The sequence below is a fragment of the Vulpes lagopus genome, chromosome X (assembly GCF_018345385.1).
Source record: "Vulpes lagopus strain Blue_001 chromosome X, ASM1834538v1, whole genome shotgun sequence".
Lineage (NCBI taxonomy): Eukaryota > Metazoa > Chordata > Mammalia > Carnivora > Canidae > Vulpes > Vulpes lagopus.
Genome location: NC_054848.1, coordinates 27,492,350 through 27,517,668, shown reverse-complemented (window position 1 = coordinate 27,517,668; position 25,319 = coordinate 27,492,350). Strand labels below are relative to the sequence as shown.

General features: G+C 36.4%; 1 protein-coding gene across 8 annotated transcripts in view; it reads left to right on the top strand.

The window, feature by feature from the left end:
• Positions 1-25,319, top strand: part of DMD (dystrophin) — a 2,057,113-nt gene that overhangs the window by 897,762 nt on the left and 1,134,032 nt on the right. For all 8 annotated transcript variants that reach the window (XM_041741334.1, XM_041741335.1, XM_041741332.1 and 5 more), the window contains one exon: positions 18,021-18,193. In XM_041741334.1, coding sequence (XP_041597268.1) covers positions 18,021-18,193 — 173 coding nt within the window. The remainder of the gene's footprint in view (positions 1-18,020; positions 18,194-25,319) is intronic.

Here is a 25,319-nt window from a genome sequence, read left to right as displayed (position 1 = left end):
CATAGGTTTTCAGGATGTTTTGAAAGTTATCTAAGTAAGTTGGTGGGGCCAGGTGAGTTGAGGACCCCTACTCCTCCTCCATCTTGCCTCACCTCCTGCTATTACTTTATTTTTGAGAAAATATTTCAATTGTCTTAAAATTCTCTAGAATATAATTACTAGATTACATCATCAACTCTTGCTTTAAATTGTCTCATTATAAAGTATGAGCATAAGAGAGTAGACTGGTGATTGCAAGGGACTAGGGGCAGAGGAAATGGGAAGCTGCTGTTCAGTGGATATAAAATGGAAAAAATCAGTTTTGGAGATATGCTGGGCAACTGCCATAGGTAGCAGTAATGTAGCATACACTTAAAAATGTGTTCAGAGGATGGATATCATATTAATTGCTCTTAAAACAATAAAAATAATGAACTATGGATATAGAACTTTTTAAGTTTCCAAGTTTTGCCCCTGACAGGTTTAAATATTTGACCTCTTCTCACAAAAGAAGAAATGACTTATTTTAGAAGTCCCAGTGAAAAGGATTTGTCCTAGTGCTACCATATACCTGACTGGGCTGGAAATTTTGGTTGTAATGGTGTCTGCATTATTCTTGGGGCCTCACCCTCAGGGTCCCCTGAACTGTGACTTGCAGCTGCCAATTGCAAGTGCCTGGGACTCTGCCTAGGGCTCTCTGATCATCCAAATTTGTAAGTGTCAGGGAGTTACGGCTTTGCCTCCCCACATCTCCCAACAAACCTCAACCAATGGCAGGTTGCTTTCTGGGAATAAAGGACACTGCTCCTACACATCTTTAGCTGCAGTGACTCTGAAACATGTTCTGTGCTTTGACCAAAGTTCCCCTGTGTGACTGATTCCCCACTGTGCATGGTAGGAACTTTCCAGATATTACAGGGGTTAACTGGCTTCCTCTCCTAACCTCTCCACTGCCTTGCCAGTGCTTACGAGGATCATTCCCAAGTAAATCACGTGCATACACATTCTAATCTTAGACTCTCCTTCTAAGGTATCCAACCTATGATAATTTTGAAAGAAACAATGACATATACACCGTTCAGTCAGCACTTGCTAACAGAAGTCTTGGAGAATACTCCATTCAGGTTGATGGGGAATTCCCCAGTGACTGTGCTACTTCTCCACTAAGGATATCCTTAGGTGCTCAGTTAGATCTTGGCGTTTAGAAAGGTGAACTTTTAGAACTAAAATAAGAGCATGGCTTAGAATAAGGATGACAACTAGATTTCATATTTTGCTGTAATGAGAAATCAATTTTCTTTCAGTGGTCAGGTACTCTTAATAACTTACCTATATTAACTAATTTAATCCTCACAACTCTGTAAAATATTTTAAATTATTTTGCACATTTTAAGATGAAGAAACTAAGAAAATATAAAGTCACTTGACAAGGTGACACAGCTAATATTGATGGAGCAAGGGTTTCAACCCAAGCAAAGTAGCTCCGGGATCTGAGCTGTAAGCCACCATACTATACCACCTCTCACAAGGTTTTTTCCCTAGGGCACTATGTTAAGCATAGAAAAGGTGAACTTGGGCAAAACACAGTAGAATACTGAGGTCTGTCATGCCTAATTTATAGGGAAAATGTTCTGGGTTCTAATTCTCAATGAATCCATGAAAGTTTAAGAAGATTCTATGAAGGATTCCATAAAAAGGAAGGAAGGATGGAAATTAAGATAGAAGGAAGGTGGAAAGAGGAAAAGAAACGGAAGGAAAGAAAAGTCAGATATGCATCATTTCAATTCTCTCATCTAAACTGATGATAGTGCAGATGCTCTGGTTGAGGTAGATAACATTTTTTGTGTTTTTGGTAGGCAAGAGGGTGACAAGAAGTGTGGACAGATGAACAAATCCCACAGATGTTGACAGGACACTTGGGCCCAATGTAGAGTTAGATAGGATCCAGAAATCGAAGCAGCTGTTGTTCAACCTCAGCAGGACTAGAAAGAGCTTGCTATGAGCTCAAAAAGCTAAAGACTGTAAAGCAAAGTCATTCAGTCTTCTTTGACTGGGTCAGCTTTTATGTAGGGTCCTTAAGACCTAAAAGAAATTGTTAAGACAGGCTGCTAATTTAAGGACTGAGATTTTATTCATTCAAACATATTTATTAAGCTTTTGCTATATACCTGGCATCACTCTAAGTGCTTAAAGAACATTGAACAAAATCGATGGACCCCACCTTCATATAGTTTTCATTATAGCAGTTGGAGACAGGATATAAGCAAACAAACAATCAGTATATTTAAAAAGAAAAAAAAAGCACAGAGTTGGATAAGGGGTATAAAACTACCGGAGGGGAAGGAGTAGGTGGAATGGCATGGAATTGTAATTTTAAATTGGGTGGAAAGGACAGTTGAACAAATATTTGAAGAGGCTAAGGGAGTCACCATGGCACTCAAATGTTGCTGTCTGGGTAGAGTCATTAGTCATTACAGAGGCCAACATGTTAGGAATGTACCTAACTTGATCAGTAAAAAGCAAGAAGGCCAGTGTGGCTGGAGCACAATAAGCCAGAGAAGGGTGATAGGACATCAGATCATAACTCTGAGGATCCAGATTGTAAAGTATCTGTTGCACCATTGTAAAGACTACCTTTCACTGAGTGAGATAGGAGTCATTGTAGACTTTTGAGGAGATGAATGACATCATCTGATTTATGTTTTTAAAAGGATTACATTAGTTGAGGGGAGCCTGGGTGTCTCAGTCAGTTGAGCATCTAACTCTTGGTTTCAGCTCAGATCATGACTTCAGGGTTGTGGAATTTAGCCCTGTTAGGGCCCCACGCTCAGCGGGGAGTCTATTTGAGATTCCTTCCCTCTCCCTCTCTCTGCTCTGTCCCTCCCCACCCACCTCTCTCTAAAATAAATAAATATATCTCTTTAAAAAGGATTTCACTGAGTAATAGAGTGGAACTATAGGGGATCAAGAGTAAAAACAGGAAGGGGATTTGGAGAAGAGATGCTAGTGGCCTGGGCTAGGGTGGTAAGGAGAGATTTCCAGATTATGGTAATGTTTTTAAAGTGGCGATAGCAGTTTCATTTCTGTAACCACACAGAAACTTGAGCATGGATGTATGAGGACCTATCCTCAACAGACTTGGGGCTCAGGAGAATTTAGGTGTCCTGTGAATTTGGCGGAGGACTCCTTGAGGGATGTAACATTTTTTTCTCATTGATATTTATATTTTATCCCCTTGCCTTGAAACAGGGGCAAAAGGACTAGCAATGAGATTTTATCAGCCTGATCAAGATCTTTCCCCTTTGGAATTTATTTCATCATATTTAAGCACAAATTTAATAATGCTGGTCATTTGAATGAGGACAGAACTAATGCCATGAGCAAACTGCTTTTCTAGTCTGGTATTAGGGGAATCAAATAATAGAAAGAGATACCCTATGTACAAATCTGAACAAAATATCTGAAAGAAAATAAAATAATGCATGTTTCTGTGCACCTTGTTAATACAGGGGCATGCTAGATAAAGGGTTAGATTTTTCACCAATTTAATAATATTCCAACAAGAGGATTTTGCAGTTATTCTAAATTAGGTAATCATGGAGCATATAAAATGTCAAAGCCAAGTCTGATTATAAATACTTTTTGACATCTACTTAAATTTAATGTATTACCACATTGTAAAAGCTGATCTTGTGGACTACGTATAACATTTTGAATAATGTAATCATTTAGTGATTTCTCTGAGGAAAATCATGTTTTTCAGCTAACACATTTTATTCAGTTATAAATATTAGTCCTTTCTTCCACCACTTTTATGATTGGGGATTTATTTGCTCAATTTGCTATTTATATTTGTGAATAATTTTCCAAATATTAATCTATTCACTGTGACTTAATCTTACTTAAATAATTTCTCTAGTACTTAATTTTTCATTCCTCTAATAGTGAAGAGATTATAGATATTTACTGCATTGTAGCCATACCCAGTTCATATTTATTTGTGTTTTGATACAGTTATCTTTTATATTTTATACATGTGTCTCTTTTATAGGAAATTATTCATTCTTTTCTCTCTGCAAGTATTTCATCTGGCCCAGTGGTTGTCCTACTCTGACTCCCTTGCTGTAGTGTACTCCCATCTTTGCTAAAATGTGCTTGAAGAACGCCCTCCTACTTCATTTCTCTCAGCAAGACAAATTTAATACTTTTCATACTATAAATTCTAGAAGTCAGAAACTTCTACATTAAAATGTACGGTCCTCAAGGCTGGTGGACATTTCAAGGTTGCAATTAAGTTGTTGGGAATTTTCCTACTATCCATGACCAATTCAAGATGGTCTTTGACCAATTAGGCCTGTCATTTTTGATCTGTGATATATAATTACTGATCTGTTATTTATGCAAGAACCATGCATTATCCTATGGAGAGTGTTTTGGCCAAAACATATAGTTGTATTTACAAAGTGTTTTTCACATGTGAATCATAAACTATGCAGAGAAAATCAAAAGGGCAACTTACCATAGAGCCATGAAAAATAACTTTACAATGTTTCTTTAGAAGCTCAGAAAAATCTAATTAATAAGTACTTTAATGCCTTTTGATGGAACACTCTTCCCAACTTGATATGTCATTAATGTAGTGCCTGGTAGCTGGATGGGACATAAAGAGGATAAGAATTAGATTTATATAGGGTGTTGCCTTCATTTGTCAGATAAAGACAAATTCCAGAGAGTGAAAATGAACTGGAGTTTGAGTCTTTGGTATGCCAATTTCTCTTTTTCAGTTTTAAGATAGATCTACTCCCCAATGGCTGCTGTCACAACAGCTACTAATGGTTTTCTCTAATCTTTTTTTCTTAGAAATGAAAGTCGTATGCTCTTCTGCTAACCAGGTTACAAAGGGTCTCAAGGCATTTTTGTTAGCTAAAACCTCTCAAAGCTATTATTTTCCTCTTCCCAAAACGTGGAAGCAATAGTGCAGGGTTTTATAAATCTGAAAACACATACACATGTGTTTAAGTGTATGTATACCCATTTAACTGCAGTGCTACATTTATTAAGATATTAATTAATAAATATTATTAAGTGACACTGAGTGAGCAACAGCAATAGATACAGTTTTCACCACTTCCAGTGGTTTGCAAATGAGCCATCTACTCCTTCTGACCTGTTCCCTGTAGTGACCACCAATGATCATATGCATAACCACTAGGCAGAAAAGATAGTATTTTTTGTTGTTATTCACCACTGTATCTGCAACTCTTAGAACAGTGTCAAGCACTTAATAGACGCTCAATGTGCATCTGTTGAGTAAATGAACAGTAGTCCTGTTAAATACAGATATGGATTCCATGATCAAAGAGGACAGAACAATGTTAACCTATCAGTACCAGGCTTGAAAAGAAAACAAAATTAGCCTCTTTTACACATATTCTTACACATTGAGTTAAATCATCCAGACATAGGTGAATTCTAACAATCTGTGCATGTATACTAGCATGATGACATTTACTCTATTTAGATTTCTACATACTGAATTTTTAGCCAATTATTTATGAGAACATGTGGCAGGAAGTCCACAAGTAATTAAAATATTAGTAATATTTTACATTCACTGAGCTTGCATTATATGGTTATGACAGGCAGTAGGATACAGAGGTTGGTAATGCACTGGATTTGAACATAAAAGACTTAGATTTAGAGACCAAATCTGAGTCTTTCTGGTTGTGTCTTTAAGCAAATCACATAAATCTCAGTGTTTTTAACTTTGAAATTAGATTCATGATGATACCTGTCCCAGCCTTTTCATCAGTATGATCGTGAAGATAAAGTGAAAGCATGTAGGATTACATGGAAAAATTCTTGTAAAAATATTTATACAATAATATAAATTTAATTATTTGTAAAACATATATTACTTCATCAAAATCCAATATCTTAAAAATTATTATAAATTAAATTTTTATGTAATCTTAAAAAATGATATTTTAAAAAGTAGCACACCTTATACAATTGCATATTTATATGTAGAAAACTTTAGATAAAATGTTGACAACAGCATAAAATATACATAAAGTTATTTCCAGATTTTGCAAGTAGCCTAAAGTTAAAAAAAAAAGAGTTTAAAGTCAAGGAGAATGCACAAAGGTAAAAAACATTTGCTTTTGATAAAAGCTTCCTTTAGAGAATTTTTATTTAATACTCTCAATCATTTTCCTTTAGTATATTTCCAGTGCTAAGTATTACTTATTTGGGAGTAAAATTTTCATTCTTCTATTAATTTTAGGTGCTAAAAAATAACTCATAGTTTTTACATTTCTCTTGAGGATGTGAAAACTCGAGACCATTCCAAGTTTCTATGCACTATGGCTTTTACCAAGAGCAGGATGCTTTTTTTGTAGTTTGTTTTGTTGTTTTGTTTTCCAGTGAAATATGTTGAATTCATTTTTTCCCAACTCCTTTTTAGTAATTTAAAATCCATTGTTCAGCTTTCAGAACTCTGACTTAATAGCCATTTAAAAGCATTGAAGCTAGACAAACCATGAGAGAATCCTAACTGAGAAACAAACAAATGGTTGCAGAAGGGGAGGTGAATGGAAAAATGAGGTAACTGGGTGATAAGCATTAAGGAGGGCACATGATGAGATGAGCATTGGGTATTATACTATATGTTGGCAAATTGAATTTAAATAAAATAAAATAAAAAGCATTGAAGCTGTAGCTCTAATGAAAAACTATTTATTAGTGTTTTTTTTCTTTTCTTGGGGTTCTGAGATTTATTTTTGTTATTTAGTTTTTTTTTTTCCTTTTGCCATTTAGAAAGGCTAGTCTGTATTCATTTTCCTGCTTAAATTGGCAATCATGAGCAGGTTAATACTACAATAGCATTCAATTGAGCCTTATAAATTGACATTATGTAGATCAAAATGTTTAAATAGTGGCAATTGCATACAGTTTAATCTAATTCAGTGACTTTTATCCAGGTCTGCTTATTTCTAAATCCTAGTGCATATTGTTAAAAATTCAAAGAAAAAACAAATACTTTGTTTTATAAATCCCATATAATTATTGGACACCAGTTACTACCAATTTCCAAGTTTAATTTGCCAAACCTTAGACAAAGGATTAAAGAATGTTTTTCCTCATTAGGGATCTCTTTTCAAGAAGGTAAAGAAAATAAGTAGAATGTTAGCCTCCTCCTCCTATATTATGTTTTGTTTTGTTGTTCTTAAATTTACATGTTTAGGGATCCCTGGGTGGCACAGCGGTTTGGCACCTGCCTTTGGCCCAGGGCGCGATCCAGGAGACTCGGGATCGAATCCCACGTCAGGCTCCTGGTGCATGGGGCCTGCTTCTCCCTCTGCCTATGTCTCTGCCTCTCTCTCTCTCTCTCACTGTGTGCCTATCATAAATAAATAAAATAAAAATTAAAAAAAAATTTACATGTTTAGATTTAGTTCAGAACAATTCTATGAAACAGTGGTTTTGCTTTTCTGTCTCCCATCTAAAGCACTAGGATGGAAAGCTTATCTCCTAACATCGACAGCATTAATCATTTATAAAATGGGCAAAATGTTACCAAATAGGTTTCCTTTTTTTTTTTCCAAAATAGTGTATTGTTATTTGTATTAATTTGTACAGATTTAATTATATCTTGTTTATCAGCTATCTATGAACTTGATTGATTACTCATACTGGATTTTCAGTGCTTTATCAAAATAAAAAAATGCTCATGATGGCATATGTATACAGGATAAAAGAGTATGAAGTGAATAGAGGAAAGAAAAACATCCCATCCACATTTTGTCATCCCATTCCTCAGTCATAATCATTTCCTTTAGGTTTCCCTAGATTGCTGTATTGCCTTAGAATTTTTTTCCACAAAACCTACCTGCCCCTCCTCAGCTCAGTTACACGAGACTTAAAAGCATGCCCTGGTTCTAAAAAAATTGGAAACAGAATGCCATATGTCGCATTTTGAAGAGAAATAGCATTTGCTTCTTACAACTCTCCTTTGCTATGTGCAAGAGCCAATTTTTCTATCAAGACTTTCAATAAAGTGATTTAGACAATGTGCACGACTCAATACAAAATGTACCTATTGCAAAATGACTTGTGAAATCGTTTCCAGTTTAGTTGCTGCTGATGGACTAGAATTGTTGTCTTTGAGGAATACTTGGGGCAGTGAAGTGCAGGTTTCACATTTTCCTTTTGTTCTTGTTGATGCTCTATGGCATCTGAGAAACTTGGGCAGACATAATTCTGAATGAAGGACTTAGGTCCCTGAGGTCCTGTGAGAAAAGCATGGAGAAACTTAGCCAGGAAATGCAGATGGACTGCTATTCCACTGTTTAACAGCTAAATAACCAGTAAAAGTAAAATAGAATAAACAGGGAAATAACTGAATAGTTTACAACATCTTGGAACCTGAACACCTATCTGCAATAGTTCAAGAACAATATAACAAATCTTAAGGTTCAGTGATTCCATTCAAATTGGATTTTTATAAGCAAGTTAAGATTCAGAGCTTCAACTTTACTCTTCAGTTCAAATCAACAAATATTTATTAAGGCCCAAATACTGTGTGTAACACTCTAAAAGAGAAATATAAGGCTTGATCCCTGCACTCTGGTAATTTGTAATATTAATTGGATACACATATCATAGTTATACAAACAAGCTGGGAAGTAATAGTAGTAGGAAAGACACAGGCAAAAATAGTCTATAACACATAAGTCTAACACATAAGTATAACAGAATTCAGGAAGAGAGAAAAGCCATGTAGAGAGCTGAAACTGAGAATTATTTTACAGAGGAGAAAGCCTTTGAGTATCTGTGCTTTGGATGTCACTGGAATTTGGACAGTCTAATAGCTACCACTTATTTATTATGTTCCAGGACATTTTTTTAAATGTTTTGCTTGTGGTAGCTTATGTGGTCATCACAGCAACCCTATGAAGAAAGCACTCTTAAACACATATTCAGAATTATCCAAACTGGAGATAGTGGTTTGGAACAGAGTGGTGGCAGGGTCAAATTTTGGATGCATTCTAAAAGTAGAGCTCATAGTATTTAGTGATCACTTACATGCAGGTTGGTCAAGAGAGGATTCAAGGATAACATTAAAAATTTTGTCATGAACGACTGGGAAAATAGAGCTGCCATTTAACTATGTAACATGGGAAATTGCAGGCCGATCAGGTTAGGGTGCATGGTTTGGTATAAGTTTAGTTGTGATGTGTTAAGCTTAAGATGTTTATTAGACATCCACGTATCAAAGAGACAATATCAAAGAGACAATTGGGTATATATAAGTCAGAGTTCATGAGAGGATCTAGACTGGAGATATACCTAGAGGAATAAATAGGGGTAATTTATTTAGCTCTTCTGCACACTTGCTCACAAAATATGTCTTTTCATCTGTTCTTTTCCCAGCCCTCTTTCCTTCCAACTCCCCTTCTATGGACAATCTCGATCACTCCCATGACCTAAATATCAGTCTGACACAAATGGATCTTACTGGTGGAGTGGGAAATGGGATAAGCAAGATGCCAACATAGTATTATAGACGCACTGCAGATAGTGCCCAATAGAGAGGGCAACCGGCAGATGAAGGGACTTGGTCACTTAATGACTGACTTTGCGTAAGGCCCACAGCAAAGTGTTTGTGAACAGAAATAGAATGACTTTGTCTTTCTGAGTCACTCTTATATCCCCAGTGCATAGACTATCCCCAGAATATGGTAGGTTTTCAGCAGTTATTTGTTGAGTTAATGAATAGAATAGAGGTGGACAGAGAAGTAGAGAGAAAGCTGGGGCATAGCGAGTGAGGTAAGAGTAGGGAAGCCGGAGCTCTGTGATGAGGGCTATATGCTCAATGGTACTGCCTGCTGCCAGACAGGGAGAAGATGCCGTGAGGAAGCTACTGCTGAACCAATAAATAGAAAATTATTTCAGGAAGTCAATATTGTAAAAAAAAAAAAAAAAGTGTGAACTACAGGTATTTATAGGCATTTGCTCACAGGACTTACTTTGAGGACTGAAGATCAAAGAATCACTAGAAAGCAATTATAAGATAGATAGATAGATAGATAGATAGATAGATAGATAGATAGAAGATTTAAAATAAAGTTCAATATACTTGAGACCAGAATATAATTATATAGAAGTCACTTTTAGGCAAAGGTACCCTAAGTAATCAATTTCATATTTTTCATATTATCTTGTATGTTTCTATCTCTGAAACTATATTGTTTCAGTTTTAAAATAGCTTTTGTCCCCCCTTATGGAAACATTTTTACTAAGGCAACACTGGCAAAATGTGAAGCGAAGATTAAATAATTTCGGAATATGCTATTACAAACTTTAAAATAGAAGACACAATTTCAAATTAATGTTTGTATACACATCCTACAATCAACATGTTTTAAAGCATACTTTGGTAAGAGTTTTCAACTTGTGAAGGTGTGTTTGAAGTTGCTCCTTGGTATAAATAGGACTAAAGATGCCTTTAAGTTATAGACATCCTTATTTTTTAATTATGTGCTGAAGCTGAAGCAAGTGCTAAAGTGAATTTTATGTTTTGTACGTGCGAGATGCCCATTTATTCTCATGGCTACAGAGAAAACACAACAGAAATGATACTAGTCTAAATAAATATCAGAGATCATACTGGTACTCTATATCATATTTTTGAAACAAAGTGGAGGTAAGAATGTTAAAATTTCAATAACTTTTTAAGTTTATTTTCATTTTGTTTACAATAAGTTCAACTTGTCAAATACCACCATCCCCTCCTCCCGCCCTGTTCAATTTCCACAGTATTTACTTTGACATTCATACAAATAGGTTTCCCATTTAGGTGGGTAAAGTTTCACTCTGTAATGAAACATTCTGACAAGGGAGTACTTGCTGCTTTACGTTAAATGGAAGAAAAACTGAACATCAGAAATCTGTCCCTTGTGATAGAGAAGAGAGCATAGTGAAGAATTACTTGAGACCTTTATCTCAACCTGATTAATTGGCAAAGAGGTCCCTTGTTTGGGTCCCTAGATAAATGGTCTGCGGTGTCTAGTTTCTCTGTTTAGCCCATAGAAAGCACTTATTACCCAGTACTTGAATAAACAAAGTACTTTTAGGTTCAAATTGTTTGTCTTATGAATCTCCTTTAAAAACTGATTCTCTCTAAAGAGAGACCTCATGTTTTAAAATATCATTTATCTCCAAGTTCAGGCTGATCATGTCTGTGTTATCAAGGGACTTTTATTTAAACCACCAGCTTTTCAACTAGAAATCTGACTCAGAAGAATGTAGTTCATAATGCTCTGTTTTTTCTTATTTTATGTAGCTGGACTTCATCTTCTAGTTGTGAAAATTACTTTGATGTCTCATTTTCTCTCTATTAGCAGTGTATAAATAAGGATCTTACTGAATGGACTTGGTTCCGAGAAGCCAAGTTACAAGGACACTTTATTTTAAAATATTAAGGACTTAAATTACACACACTCATGTACAAATGCCTTCCAGAAATGGAAGTTTCCTTTCACAGGGAGAGTGACTAACAGACATCTGACCCAACTGACACCTAGTGTGGGGAGGTCCGTTCAGAGGGGCATGTCAAAATTAAGAGAAAAATTGACTAAACACTGGGTACTTCGTGATTTTGCTATCATATTTTCAGGTAATATAAGGAAGTATTCAGGGAAAGAAATGAAAATAATATATTCTATAGTGATCCTAGGGATTTTTCTATCACCATAGCAACTACAGGGACTGTGGTTTTATTTTGTGAGGGTCAGAAACTATAAAGATCACTTATTTCTAGACAAACTAGAATAGTAAAAAGCTATAAAAGATCTCATCTCTGGCTTTAAACTGTGGAAACTGCTACAGAATTTTCTTTGGTGCATATACCATTTTTTCTGTGTGCAGTGCCTCAGGGACAAGAGCATGTGTAGGGACTTTAAAAACGATTTCCTGGACTCCAGCCAATTTTGACAGCATTCTCTGAGAATACACCAAGGAGCCATTATCCAGATATTCAGGGAGTGTGACATCCCCTGCCCCAGTTTTTGCTTTTCGATTTTTGTTTTTCTCATTTAAGATAGAAAGTTTTTCTGCCTTTGCAACATGCTGGCCAGCATTGCCGAAACCGTTCATAACTCGATTCTGAGCAATTCTGCCACTTTCTAGAGAACAGGGAGCTCTCCAGAGATTTGGATTAAAATCAGGAAGTTTTGCAAGCTCAGATCTTCAGAGGGAGAATATGTTTATCGTGTGTGTGTGTGTGTGTGTGTGTGTGTGTGTGTGAGTGAATGTGCGCATATACACATGCCCCATATCAAAGCCATTAACAGATGACTTTTATTTTGGTGGGGAAGATCTTCCTTCCCTTCTTTTAAATTTTACCCTTGTTGGAGATCACAGCTATTTGTTTCAGGTGGGTGGGCTCCCAACGTGCAGGCAGATGTGGCTGGTTGCCTCAGTGTGAATTTAAGTAATCGGCCTGTCAGTCACCTGACTGTTGGTATCAAGCGGCAAGATTGTCAGAGATCTGGATCGTTGCCCTTGGGCTGGAAGCCACACTAAAATGGAATCTACAAGTTACATCATCAGGAGTTGAGCCACAGCACGTGGCTTCTGTGTGTTTAAAATTTTAGTTGCATTATCAGTTTTGTTTTTATTAGTAGTAAACTTTTCCTCAATAACAAGCTGTTTTATGTCAAATAAAGTGAACTGCTGTGTAGTACTAAGCAATTTTCAATTTTGTAGTGAAAGAGGATGACAGTGGAAGACTTTCTGCTCTGTCCCGATTTATATTTTCACACTTTGAAGATGGTAAAATTGCTCCGGATAGGATCACCGATGCCCTCCTAAATTGCCAAGTTGCCTTTTCACTCCTGTTCCCAGCTGCATTCGGCTCATCGGCTGCTCCCTCCCTCCTTCCTGATGTTCTTCTTTCTCTTGGTTTTGAAACGCTTTACTCTTCTGGCTGTCCTCCTAGGTCTAATGACAGTTACTCTTTGGGCATATTCATCTCCTTTCTCGGCCATTCCTTTCCACGGAGGCTTATCCTTAGACAACCTTTCTTCTCACTCTTTTATTCTAACAAACTTCTCTAAGCAATTTGACCATCTCTTGTGCAATTAAATAACACTTAGGGGTATTATTCCAGTGACTAGCAATTCTGTATGTAACACTGGTAGAACGTAATTTTCACCTGCATTCCTCCAGAGAAGCAATCACACAGTTTATTTCTATGTTGGCATGCCCTCCTTCCCCTCACATGGTAATATGTGACCTGTCAGTTAAGTATTCTTACTGCAGAATTAAACTGAGTTGCTTAAAAAAAAATGAAGCCTCCCTATCATAAGTTGTACGTGATTTGAAGAGAACACCTTGGAATTTTATAATCTCCCTCCCTCTTTCAGTCTCTCTCACTCTTTCTCTGAAATTTATTTGCATCACCCATAACCATTGTGTTTTACTTGGTCTCAACCTTTCTGCTTTCAGCTGCTTTTTTTTTTTTTTTTTTTTAGTTTCCTAACATAAGCATTAACTTTTATCCCTTACAATTGATATTCTCTATACCCTCGCTTGCTTGTCCTCCACCAAGTCAGGTCTTCATGCACTACAGCCCTGAAGTCTTAGAATGAGGCAGGAAAGTCTTCTAGGATCTACCCAAAGCCCCTGTGTGGGGCTTATACAGTTTGCTGGAGACTGCTTTCTGGGAAGCTGCAGGCCCAGCAATAGCCCCACCATATCTGGCCTAGTCTCCATCTCATATGTGGTTAAAACTCTCCCCAGTTTTGTCTGAAAGTAAGCAAAAATATTTCTTTTATTGACACTTATTAAGTTTTTATATTTATATTTATTTATCCTGTCAGGAAACGCAAGACCTGTGGATCAGAGAACACATAATTACTTACTCAAGAGCATCTTAGCACCAGTGCACATGCCCCAGATCCTCATGGGGCAATGCAGTGAGAGCCATGTATTTATCTGTGTATGCAGGGGTTGCAATATGGGAGGGAATCCCTGAATTTATGATAACAGAGCTTGTATAAGGCAGCTGGCATATCTGACAGAGAAAGTGAGATAGAAATAGAGACCCTTGCTCCAGGGGCTAAACAAATCGTCTCCAGAAAGGGAGAAGGGTCTAGGTCTATTATCCTCAGACTATAAATTGGCACATAAGCAAAGGGACGTAGGAAAAGTAAGTTTCCAGGTCTTTCTGGGAAATTCTACTAGTCTGAACACCAAGTTATGTTTGCTATTCAATCATCCTTTAACCTAATTGCCAGTGGTCTTTGCTCAGAAAGCTTAGACCATGCAGACATGTGGAAAAAAAAGGGGCACCTGAGTGGCTCAGATGGTCAAGTCTCCAACTTTGAATTTTGTCCCAGGTTATGATCTCAGAGTCATGAGATAGAGCCCTACATTGGGCTCCATACTAGGCATGGAGCCTGCTTAAGATTCTCTTTCTCCTCCTCCCTCTGCCCCTATACTCCCCTCTCACTTGCATGTGCTCTCTCTCTCTCTCTCAAAAAGAAAGAAAGAAAGAAAGAAAGAAAGAAAGAAAGAAAGAAAGAAAGAAAGAAAAGAAAGAAAGAGAAAGAAAAGAAAAGAAAAGAAAAAGAAAGAAAAAAAAAGAAAGAAAGAAATGAGAAAAGATGTATGGCCCAACAGTAGTCACCATCTCATTTCTTTTTGCAAAATCTGATGCCAGCTGCCTATTGGGTATCTACAGTCTGATACCCCAAAGGCTTCTCAATATGATCATATCCAAAACTGAATTCATCACTTACACACATGCAAACACAAACACAAACACACACCTGTTTATCCATCTGAAATCCTTTTACTCAGTGACACCGCTATTCATCCAGGTGCCCAGGCCAGAAACCTGAGAATAATTTGAGTCTTTCCTCTTTTTCACTCAATACCCAGTCACTGAGTTCTCTGAGTTTTCTTCCTAAACAACTTTCTCAATCCAACTCAAGTATGAATACCAACTAGACACTTTATTACATTGATGGTTTTGTTTTTAATTTTGTAGGTGTGATAATGATATTATGTGTACTTTCCTTGAAACACATTCATATATATTGGAAACATGCTAAAGTATTTATGGATAAAATATATCAGTCTGTTTCAAAATAATCCATTTGAGGAGGTGAATGTGTGCAAGTATAATGAAACAAGGTTGCTCACGGCTTTATAAGAACTGGAAATGGACAATAGGTTCAAGGGGGCTATTTGTACTGTTTTCTTACTTTCATATGTATTTGAAAGTTTTCATCACAATTACTGTATGAATCATGATTCCCTGTTGGCGACTGACTTGCATTCAGAATCTTTAAAGCACATTACTAAATATCTTTAGCCTCTGTTTGCTGACCCATCTTCTCCTAATCTTGTACATTTCCAAGATGTAAGCCAAAAATGACTGTTCATATTCCCTATCTTTGCATAAGTGTTACCTAGTAAGCATAATGCCCTTCCCACTTTAACTACTTAGCTACATACACACCAAATTGCACTTCCTTCATGAGCTCTTTCCTCAGTGTGTGACCAAATATGGCATATGATTCATTCCTTCTTTGAACTTCCAGAAAAGAATAGACTTAGAATGCTCATCAAATTCTTTCTTGTCATCTAGCTGGGGCTTTTTCACTATTATTTTTCCTTCATTTCTCCAAATCATACCCCCCCCAACTACCACAATAAGATCCATTTAAAACTTCTTGAAAACAAGCAAATAAAACTATGCTTCACCAACCTTTGTTTCCTTTATATTGATCCTTGTACATGGAAGAACTTAATGAATGCTTGCTCAATTCACTTGTCTATAATAATTCAGATGAGCAAAATAACCAAATTCATACTAGTAAGACTAGCCAAGGATATATTTTTTTAGCATTTTTTGAAAATAAATATTATTAAAGATGTCTATTACATAATGAACTTGTAGTTTGTGATTTTTCCCTTTAAGTATGATATACATAAAAAAGTTTGGAGTTAATTTAGAGGATATATTAGTTTATTCATTTATTCAACAAAATGCATTGAGTAACCTACCATGTGCCAGGCATAGGTTTAAGTTCTGGAAACCCAGTGAGAGTTCTTAATCTTAATGGAGAGTAAGATAACATTTCCTGCACTTATAGGGTCTAGTCTAGTGGTATAGAAAGACTGGTAGATATATAATATAATGTTAGTCATAAATGTCATGAAGCAAAACAAAGAATACAGGGAATACAGAATGGTTAGGAATGCTATTTAAAATAGAGTGGTAGAAAAGGCTCTTCTTAGATGAGAACGAAGTGAGGGAACTAGTCATATAAATGTCTTGGAGTGAAAGAATATTTTTGGCAGATAGAACAGCAAGTAAAGAAGAAGCCTGGAGGCAAGATAATGCTTGGCATACTTGAGGAACACAAAAAGGTTAATGAGGCTAAAATGTTCTGGACTCAGAGGAGACTAAGAAAAGATTTAAAATCCGAAAGGTAGAAAACATACAACCAAGTGCTTTAGAACTTTGTAGGCTGTGGTAAAGATTATAGGTGTGAGGAGGAACCATTGGAGAATTTTGAACAGAGTAGAATATGACCTGATTTATGTTTTGAAAAAATCTTTTTGGCTCTTGTATGGAGAATTGACTAGGAGAAGGGTAAGACTGGAAGCAGTGAGATCATTTAAGTGGCCATTGCAGTATAATGATAGATTATATCAAAGCTATAGCAAGGGAAGTAATGATAAGTGGTCAAATTCTGTACATGTTCTGGAATTAGAGCCAACGTGACTATCTAACAACTTGGATACTGGAAACTAAAAAAGAAAGGTCAGTGTGACTCTAAGGTTATCAGCCTAATTATTATTTGATATGTCATTTACTGAAATGGGGAAAACCATTCTAAGAGATATGGTTTCTCTTAGAGGGATAAGGGGATACAGCTCAGAATTTTGTTGGGGTCATGTTAAATTTGAGATGCCCATGGGATATCCAAATGTCAATAAAGCAGTTAAATTCATGAACCTGGTTTCTGAGTTGAGGTTAGGACTGGAAATAGAAGTTTGGGAGTCACCATTGTATAGACGATATTTGCAGTCATGGGACCAATTAGGGAGTATATATAGAGAGAAGGAAAGAAATGTCAAAACTAAGCAGAGCACCCAGTATTAAGAGATAAGTCAGAGAAGGATTCAGAAAAGGACTGAGGAAACAGTAGACAAGAAGGTGGAAGAAAAACCAGAAGAGTTCAGGTTATAGAAGCCAAATGAAGATAGAATTTTAAGATGGAGGGAATGATCAGCCATATCAAGATGAAGACTGTGAATTACCCATTGAATCTGAACATGTGAAATCACTGGGCTTCAGGTACAATGATTTTAAAAAGGCAGGAATTAAGAATTGCAAGACCGATCAACAATAGCCAAATTATGGAAACAGTCTAATGTCCATTGATTGGTGAATAGGTAAAGAAGAGGTGGTATACACACACACACACACACACACACGCAGTAGACTCCCTCTCAGCCATAAAAAAGAATGAGACCTTGCCATTTGCAATTACATGAATGGAGCTAGAAGGTATTATGCTAAGTGAAATAAATTGGTCAGAGAAAGACAAATACTATGTAATTTCACTCATATGTGGAAGTTAAGAAGCAAAACAGATCAAAATAGGGGGGGAGAAAAAAGAGAGGATGGTAAACCATAAGAGAGACTCTTAACTGTAGAGAGCCAACTGGGGATTGCTGGAGGGGAGGTGGGTAAGGAGATGGGCTAAATGGCTGGTGGGTATTAAGGACAGCACTTGCTGTGTTGAGCACTAGGTGTTATATGTAAGTGATGAATCTCTAAATTATATTCCTGAAATGAATATTACATGGTAACTAACTAGAATTTAAATAAAAACTTGAATTATTAAAAAAAAAGAATTGCAAGACTTTTATTTCTGGGGTTTATCAATTTCCTTTTCTCTATCTCCATAGAAGCTGATTCATTTCTGATGTGTTTCAAATTTTCTATATTGTAGAACATAAAAGACAGCCTGCAACAAATCTCAGGTCGGATTGACATCATTCACAATAAGAAGACAGCAGCATTGCACAGTGCCACTCCTGCAGAAAGGGCAAAGCTCCAGGAAGCTCTCTCACGGCTTGATTTCCAATGGGAAAGAGTTAACAATATGTACAAGGACCGACAAGGGTAGGTAACACTTCTATTTTCTCAAATTACTATACCTGTTTTCAGAGAACTCTGGAGTTCATTTCAGTGTTCCCCATGGAAAGGTAGGGAGGCAGATAAGGAGAAGTATTACTATCATTGGAAAAAGGTAAGTGAAGTGAGATCAAATAATGATGAACCGGCTAATGAGCTGAGTTCTCGAAATTATTCTATACTGGGGTTAGCATTGCATTGGAGCACTATATTACCTTCTAAAATTTCACATGGTGTCAAATAGGTTTTGTTATTTAATTGAAGTGGTTTAAATAACTGTACAATATTAAATGTGTATCTTTGGTCAAATCTGTGTCATATATTTTTATGTCTTATATATTTATAGCAGATTGATATTTAGATTAATGTGTTTGAAATATAAGCTACCAGTGAAAAGTTGATTTTCACTTACTACTTTTATTTTGAAGATGATTCATAACATGTTGCAGTCCCCCTACTCTTTTTGCTATAAAGAATTTGTTAAGTTGATTTAAAATAATTTTAAATTATGGGCTAATGGCAGTGTTTGCCTGGATTAATATATCTAGTTTGTGACCATGTTTTCAAAAATTAATGTACATTCTTTAGCCTCATACTGCAAGAAGGTAGAATATTGTTTTCTTTTCCCATTTTAGATTAAAAGTAATGGAGTTCTAATGATTTAAAATAATTTGTTTTAAAGATTATAGTCTCAAGATAGTCTCCTTTATTATTTTCAGATAAAATAAAATCATCTTTAATAACTACAGGGAACCTCTCCCTTAACTCTCTTATCTGTCCATTTCTAAATATCCTTACTTCTATTTTAGTTTTTTTTTTATTATTTTAGTTTTTTATTTACTAATGTAGGTTACTAAACTGATACTTATAGCAGAAATCTCAGTCAATTCTAATGATCATTCTCATTTTCTTCCCAATTATATTTTATCCAGAGTTGTTTTTCTAAAGTGCAAGACTGGGGCAACCTGAGCTCAGTTGGTTAAGCATCTGCCTTCAGCTCAGGTCATGATCACAGGGTTCTGGGATTGAGCCCAACATTGGGCTCCCTACTCAGCAGGAAGTCTACTTCTTCCTCTATCCTCCACACTGCTCATGCTCTTTCGGTCTCAAATAAATAAATAAAGTCTTTAAAACATAAGGGGAAGAACTTCAGTCCTATTATCTCATTCTCCTTAGAATAAAGTCCAGATTCCTTAATTGGGCATATAAAGCCTTCATATGACCCTTGTTCTTTTGTTCAGCCTCACGGCTTATCAGTTCCTGCCTGTCCTACAACCTCTCCGAATTCTGTTCTACCATTATGAAATTGAGTTGAAGATTCCCAAATATTTTGTGTTCCCTCTGGCCTGCCAGTCCTTCAGGTCTCACCTATGATGTTGTTTCCTTCTTCAAGTCTTAAAACTGTGAATTGATGATAAAGTCTAGAAACGTAGGTATTCTTTAAATATTTATGTAATATAATACCAGCATTCCATTTGTATAGTTGCAAATATTGCCAGACTTGCTGGCTACCCTTATCACAGGGCCATCAATTTGTTTACTTTTCTGCCTACTGCACAAGTTCCTTTAAAGACAAAAGCTATATTTTATTTTGTGTGACATGCTCAGGATTAATATGACACAGGTAGCCCTTGAATAACACAACTTTGAGCTGCAAGGGTCCACTTGCAGTTTTATGTATAGGCAGGTTTTTTTAAATAAATACAGTATAGTAACATAAATGTATTTTGTCTTCCCTATGGTTTATTTAATAATATTTTTCTATATCTTGTTTTTAAAAGAATACAGGATATAATACATACACAAAATATGTGTTGATAGATTGTGTTATCAGTAAGGCTCTCAGTCAACATTAGCCTATTAGTAGTTACATTTCAGCAGAGTCAAAAGCTGTATGTGGATTTTTTACTGTACAGGGGTCAGTACCCCCAACACCCACATTGTTCAAGGGTCATGTGTACTGAGTTTCAAGTAGATTTTTAATGTGTCTGGATTCAAGTTTCCTCCTAGAAACCTGAGGACATTTCTCCCTGGATGATCTAATAGTTTATCTCAAATTACTGGAAAGCAGCTGATCCCAGGGGTTCCAAAGCCAGTCTTTATCAATAAAAGAAAAGAAACTCAGCAGCCCTGTGTATACACTGCAAAAATCAAACTTACTGTGCCACCAGTGCACCTTTTCTCAATATCCCACATTGAGGTATTATGAGCCTCTGGAAGCTACTGCAGTGAGGTCAGTTTCATCACCTTTTTAAGGAGTTCTCATTCTACTATTTGGATGTTCTTATCTCTGTTCTTTTTGCTGAATTTTCTCCTAGCCATCCAGGTCAGCAATACCATCCCCTAAGAACTGTGAAGCGTTCTGAAGTAGCCAGTGATTACTGTGATTTATAGGCATCTACCACTCTTGCACTAAAGCAGAGGTGTAACTTTCTGCTTTGTGAAGCTTCTTCCCCATTTTGTTTATTTTATTTTTGGGCCTATGAGCTAGGTATTCTCTTCCCACAGGTTCATACAGATGTTTCCTTTCAACCATAGACTTTATTTTTTTTTAAGATTTTATTTATTTTGAGAAAGAGAGAACATGAGCAGGGGGCGGAGCAGAGGAAGACGGAGAAATAGACTCCCTGCTGAGCATGGCCCAACATGGGGCTCCATCTCATGACCCTGAGATCATTACCTGGGCTAATGGCAGACACTTAACTGACTGAACCTCCCAGGTGCCACAACCATGGACTTTAAAATAAGCAGAAACACCAGTGCCATTCTGCGGAATGGGTAAGCTGAAATCTCACCCCAAATCTGGGGTCTTCCCTATGTCTGGCAAAGGATGGCATGACTCTAACCCCATTAGACTCATTCTTTTCATACCTAGTGGCTGGAATTAGTATCTTATTTTTATTCTAATTGGCCATTTCTAGCAATTGGTTAGGAACTCTTAAATTGCCTATGGCTTCTAGTCTAGTCTCAGGTAAAACTGTTTTAAGTCTTGCTTATGAGCACAGATCTAGAGTCCACAAATTGTTTTGGAATCCTGGCTTTGCTGCTGACTAGCTATTTACCCTTGAGCAAGTCCCTCAAATTTTTTTTGCTTTACGATTCCCTTATATATAAAAGAGGATAAGCATATTTTCTAAGTCATAGGGTTGTTACAAGGCTTCAATGACATAATACATGTAAGGTGCTTACTGGATTGTTTATACATGATAATGACTCAAACTTGGCAATTTTGATGATAAAAATGATGGGGTTTTTTTTGCTTTTTTTTTTTTTTGCTTTTCTTTTTTTTGCTTTTTGTCTGTTAATTCATTCTTGCTTTTTTTTTTTTTTTTTTTTTTTTTTTTTACATTTTCCTGAACACTACATGGAGATGACTTAAGTTCAGTCCCTGCTTTGAAGAACTTCCATTCCTGGAGAGAAATTGGACAAATGGGCAATAAGATATGGGTTGACACATATGAGCTATACTGGACTAGAATAAGATCCCTGGGGAATGGAATAGGAACATCAGGAGTAAAGCAACATCTATGGACCATTCAAGGTTCTGATTCACAACTAACAGAAAGTGACTCTGGTTACTTTAGCTAGAGTTATCTAATTTATTGGAAGGATATCAGGTAGCTTATGGAATTAATGAGAAAGCCTGAAAGCCAGGTTTAAAAATGGGCAGAATTCATCAAGGAAGACCAAGCTAGGCATCCAAAAACACATTTAGTATCAAGCTGCAAGATGAATCTGAATTATAAACTGCCTGCATAGCCATGGTCTGCTGGTACACCAGAGGTACCATTGCCACTGGATATTGCTTGTTACTAACACTGCCAAAAATATCTAAATTATAATTTCTTTTCTTGTAATTAACTTTATTTTTTTTTTATTGGAGTTCAATTTGCCAGCATGTAGTATAACACCCAGTGCTCATTCCGTCAAGTGCGCCCCTCAGTGCCCGTCTGGGTGACGGACTGTCATTAACTTTAGAATTAAAATTTCTGACAGAATAATTTGATATAGCTGGGTTTGTTTGCTTGTTTTTCTCTGAAGGACCAATTAGCAAATATTTAGTCTTTGCAGGCCATATAATCTCTGTGGCAACTACACAATTCCACTTTTGGAGGGTGCAAGAAACCACAGATGGCACATAAATCAATGGGCATGGCTTGTTCTAATAAAAATTTATTTACAAATGTAGGTGATTGACCAGATTTTGCTGGTGGGCCATAAGTTGCTGACTCCTGTTATAATGCAAGCTTAAACTATTTAAGTATACTCTAACTGCCAGGGTCAGGAAAAATAAACAGCTGGAATTTGGGCTCCATTGTAGTTGTAGACATGTCTCCCACCAAGGCTCATACAATAGTAGATTATTGAATCTTTGGAGGGATTAAGAACTATACATTCATAAATAAACACTGCAGCCTTCATGGTGGGTCTCAACAAAAATGTCATTAATTTTTTAATAAGCCAACTTGAGGTTAAATCAAAATGCCTTTGAGCCAGTAAGAATGGCTATGTTGTAGTTTTTTTCATGCATGATTCATGTATGACAGTGTATTAGTCAGCCATTACCAAATATGGTGGTATAAAACACCCCAGAACCCAGTGACTTAAAACAACAAGTATTTATTTTCATGGTAGTAGGTTTTTAAGTTACCTGTGTTTTGGCTGAGCGAGGCTGGGCTCAGGTGGGCAGCTGTTTCAAGCTGTGGATTAGCTGAGAGAAGTTCCAGGATATGTGTCAGATTAAGGTCTGCTACATATATATCTTTTTCCTGGACTGAACATGAAGGGTCAGTGGCATCCTCCTTTCATGACAGATCACCAGAGCATGGACCAGACATAACCTGCCTTCTGGACCTGTGCTTATGTTATGGACCACTTATGGCCTGTGCCCACATTAAGTTCACTTACATTCCTTTGACCAGAGCAAGCCTGTCATCAATAGAGTGGCAAAGTAGTCTCTTCCTACAATGAAAGGGAAAGAGAAGTGAATATTTGTTGAATAGTCTGAAGTATTGTTGATAGCTAATAATTAATAATAAAGAAATTTTTACAGCTAGAAATAGCCCTAGTGATTTTGTTCTGTTTCACCGTTTTACAGGGGAGTCAAAATTACAAAGATGTTAAATGATTTACCCAAACACGTATTAAATAGCATATCTGCATATTTCTGTTTCACCAAAATGTTTAGCTCTAATAGGTTTGCAGTTTATACTCACAATAAGTTACAAATATGAGAAAATGCATTAGACTCTCTGCATTCCTAAGGCATAGGTTCTGCGACCATCATTAATCACCAAATTCATAAATGCTATAATGGCAAAATTCACCTTTTTTTAAAGATTTAACTTATTCACGAGAGACACACAGAGAGAGGCAGAGACATAGGCAGAGGGAGAAGCAGGCTCCCTGCAAGAAGCCCGATTGTGGGACTGGATCCCAGGACTCCGGGATCATGACCTGAGCCAAAGGTAGACGCTCAACCACTGAGCCACCCAGGCATCCCAAAACTCACCTTTATTAAATGTCATAAAGTAAAACAGACATTACTTTTTAGGTGAGGAAAGGTAGAGAATTAAAAGCCAGGCTGATTTGTGATTGCTCACTCATTATCTAAGAGACCTGCTTTCATACCTTGTCTTCTAACAAATAGAATTTCAACATGCAACATGTGTCTCAGTAAAGTTGTGAATCTCCAAAACACTAAAAGTGGCTTTTTTTCTGGTGGAAACACAAATAGTAAACACCATGAACATTTAATTCATGAATCTTGTGTATCTATATACCTGTCTATGTATATGAATATATATATATATATATACACACACACACATATATATGTAAAATAAATATTTAGCTTTTGGAGAAATTAGCATTGCTGCTGAATTCTGTTTTTTATCTAATTCTTGATGGGTACTCACTGCTTCTAAAAGATACTTACAGGAAGCCTGTGAAAATAAAGAGATAGTTAATCTAATAAACACCTAGTATTCGAGAAATAGAGTCCAGTCTTTTCTTTCAACAAACACTTAAGGAGTGCCAGATACTCTGTTGTCTTTAACTTTGTTTCTGATACCATCTTTACTATCCCTCAAACCATTAATGAATTTGCCCCACTTTCATGAAATTACTCCCCAAGCCTAAGAGGATAGCACGGTTCAAATGAGATAATAAAAATGAAAGCAGTTTCTAGACTACACATTGCTGTACAGCCATAAGATGGCATTATTGTGTAGCAACACGGTTCTTATCTGACATCAAGTAAGTGATTTTTTTTTTCAAAATCGTTATTCCTCCTTGGAATCCCATTTAGTCAGATATTTTGGGATGGCTCACCCATACATGTAAGTAGTTAAATTCAAGGTGATTCTGAGCTTTAGATCTGATGTAAAGAAGATGTGAGTGTAAGAGTAGTGGTTCTTACAATACTGAATTTTTAGAACTAAATGAAGTGTCAAAAAATGAGGAAATTAGGGTGAGGACATTTAAAGAAATCAAATGCTATTACCAGTGGTAGTTCAGAAAATAAGAAATAGGAAGATAGTGCTACAGAAAAGAAGCCAGTTGCAAAATAATACATATTCTATGAGTCTATTTATACAAAACTCAGAAATGGGCATATTGGGAGGTGAAAGATCGGATATGGTTACCATTGTGAAGGATAGTGATTATCAAGGGCAGATCACTTGATCTGGATGTTGTTTGCATTGATCGATTAAGAAAGTTTATGAAACTATACAGTTATTTGTACACTTTTCTGTGTATAGGCTATACTAGAATGAATTTTACACTTAAAATTTTAAAACAATACATGGATTCTTTTATTTTAAGTATGAGAAGGACCTAACCTCAAATTTTTAAAAAGGTGTAACTTACAGAAGAGCATATTACATCGTTGTACATTTGACATTTCACCCGGACCAGTTTCATCCTGAACACTTTATAATTGACCGGTACCTACTCTCAGATAAGTAGGCTCTATGGCTCTAGAGAAAGTTTTCCCAAATTTACCACCATCAAGCTAGAATCACATGCCGATAGGATGCTGGGAGATGGAGAGCATGAAGCTTCTTCCCCAGGGATTTCTTTTTGTTTAGCTCCCTTAGTGCAAAGCCCA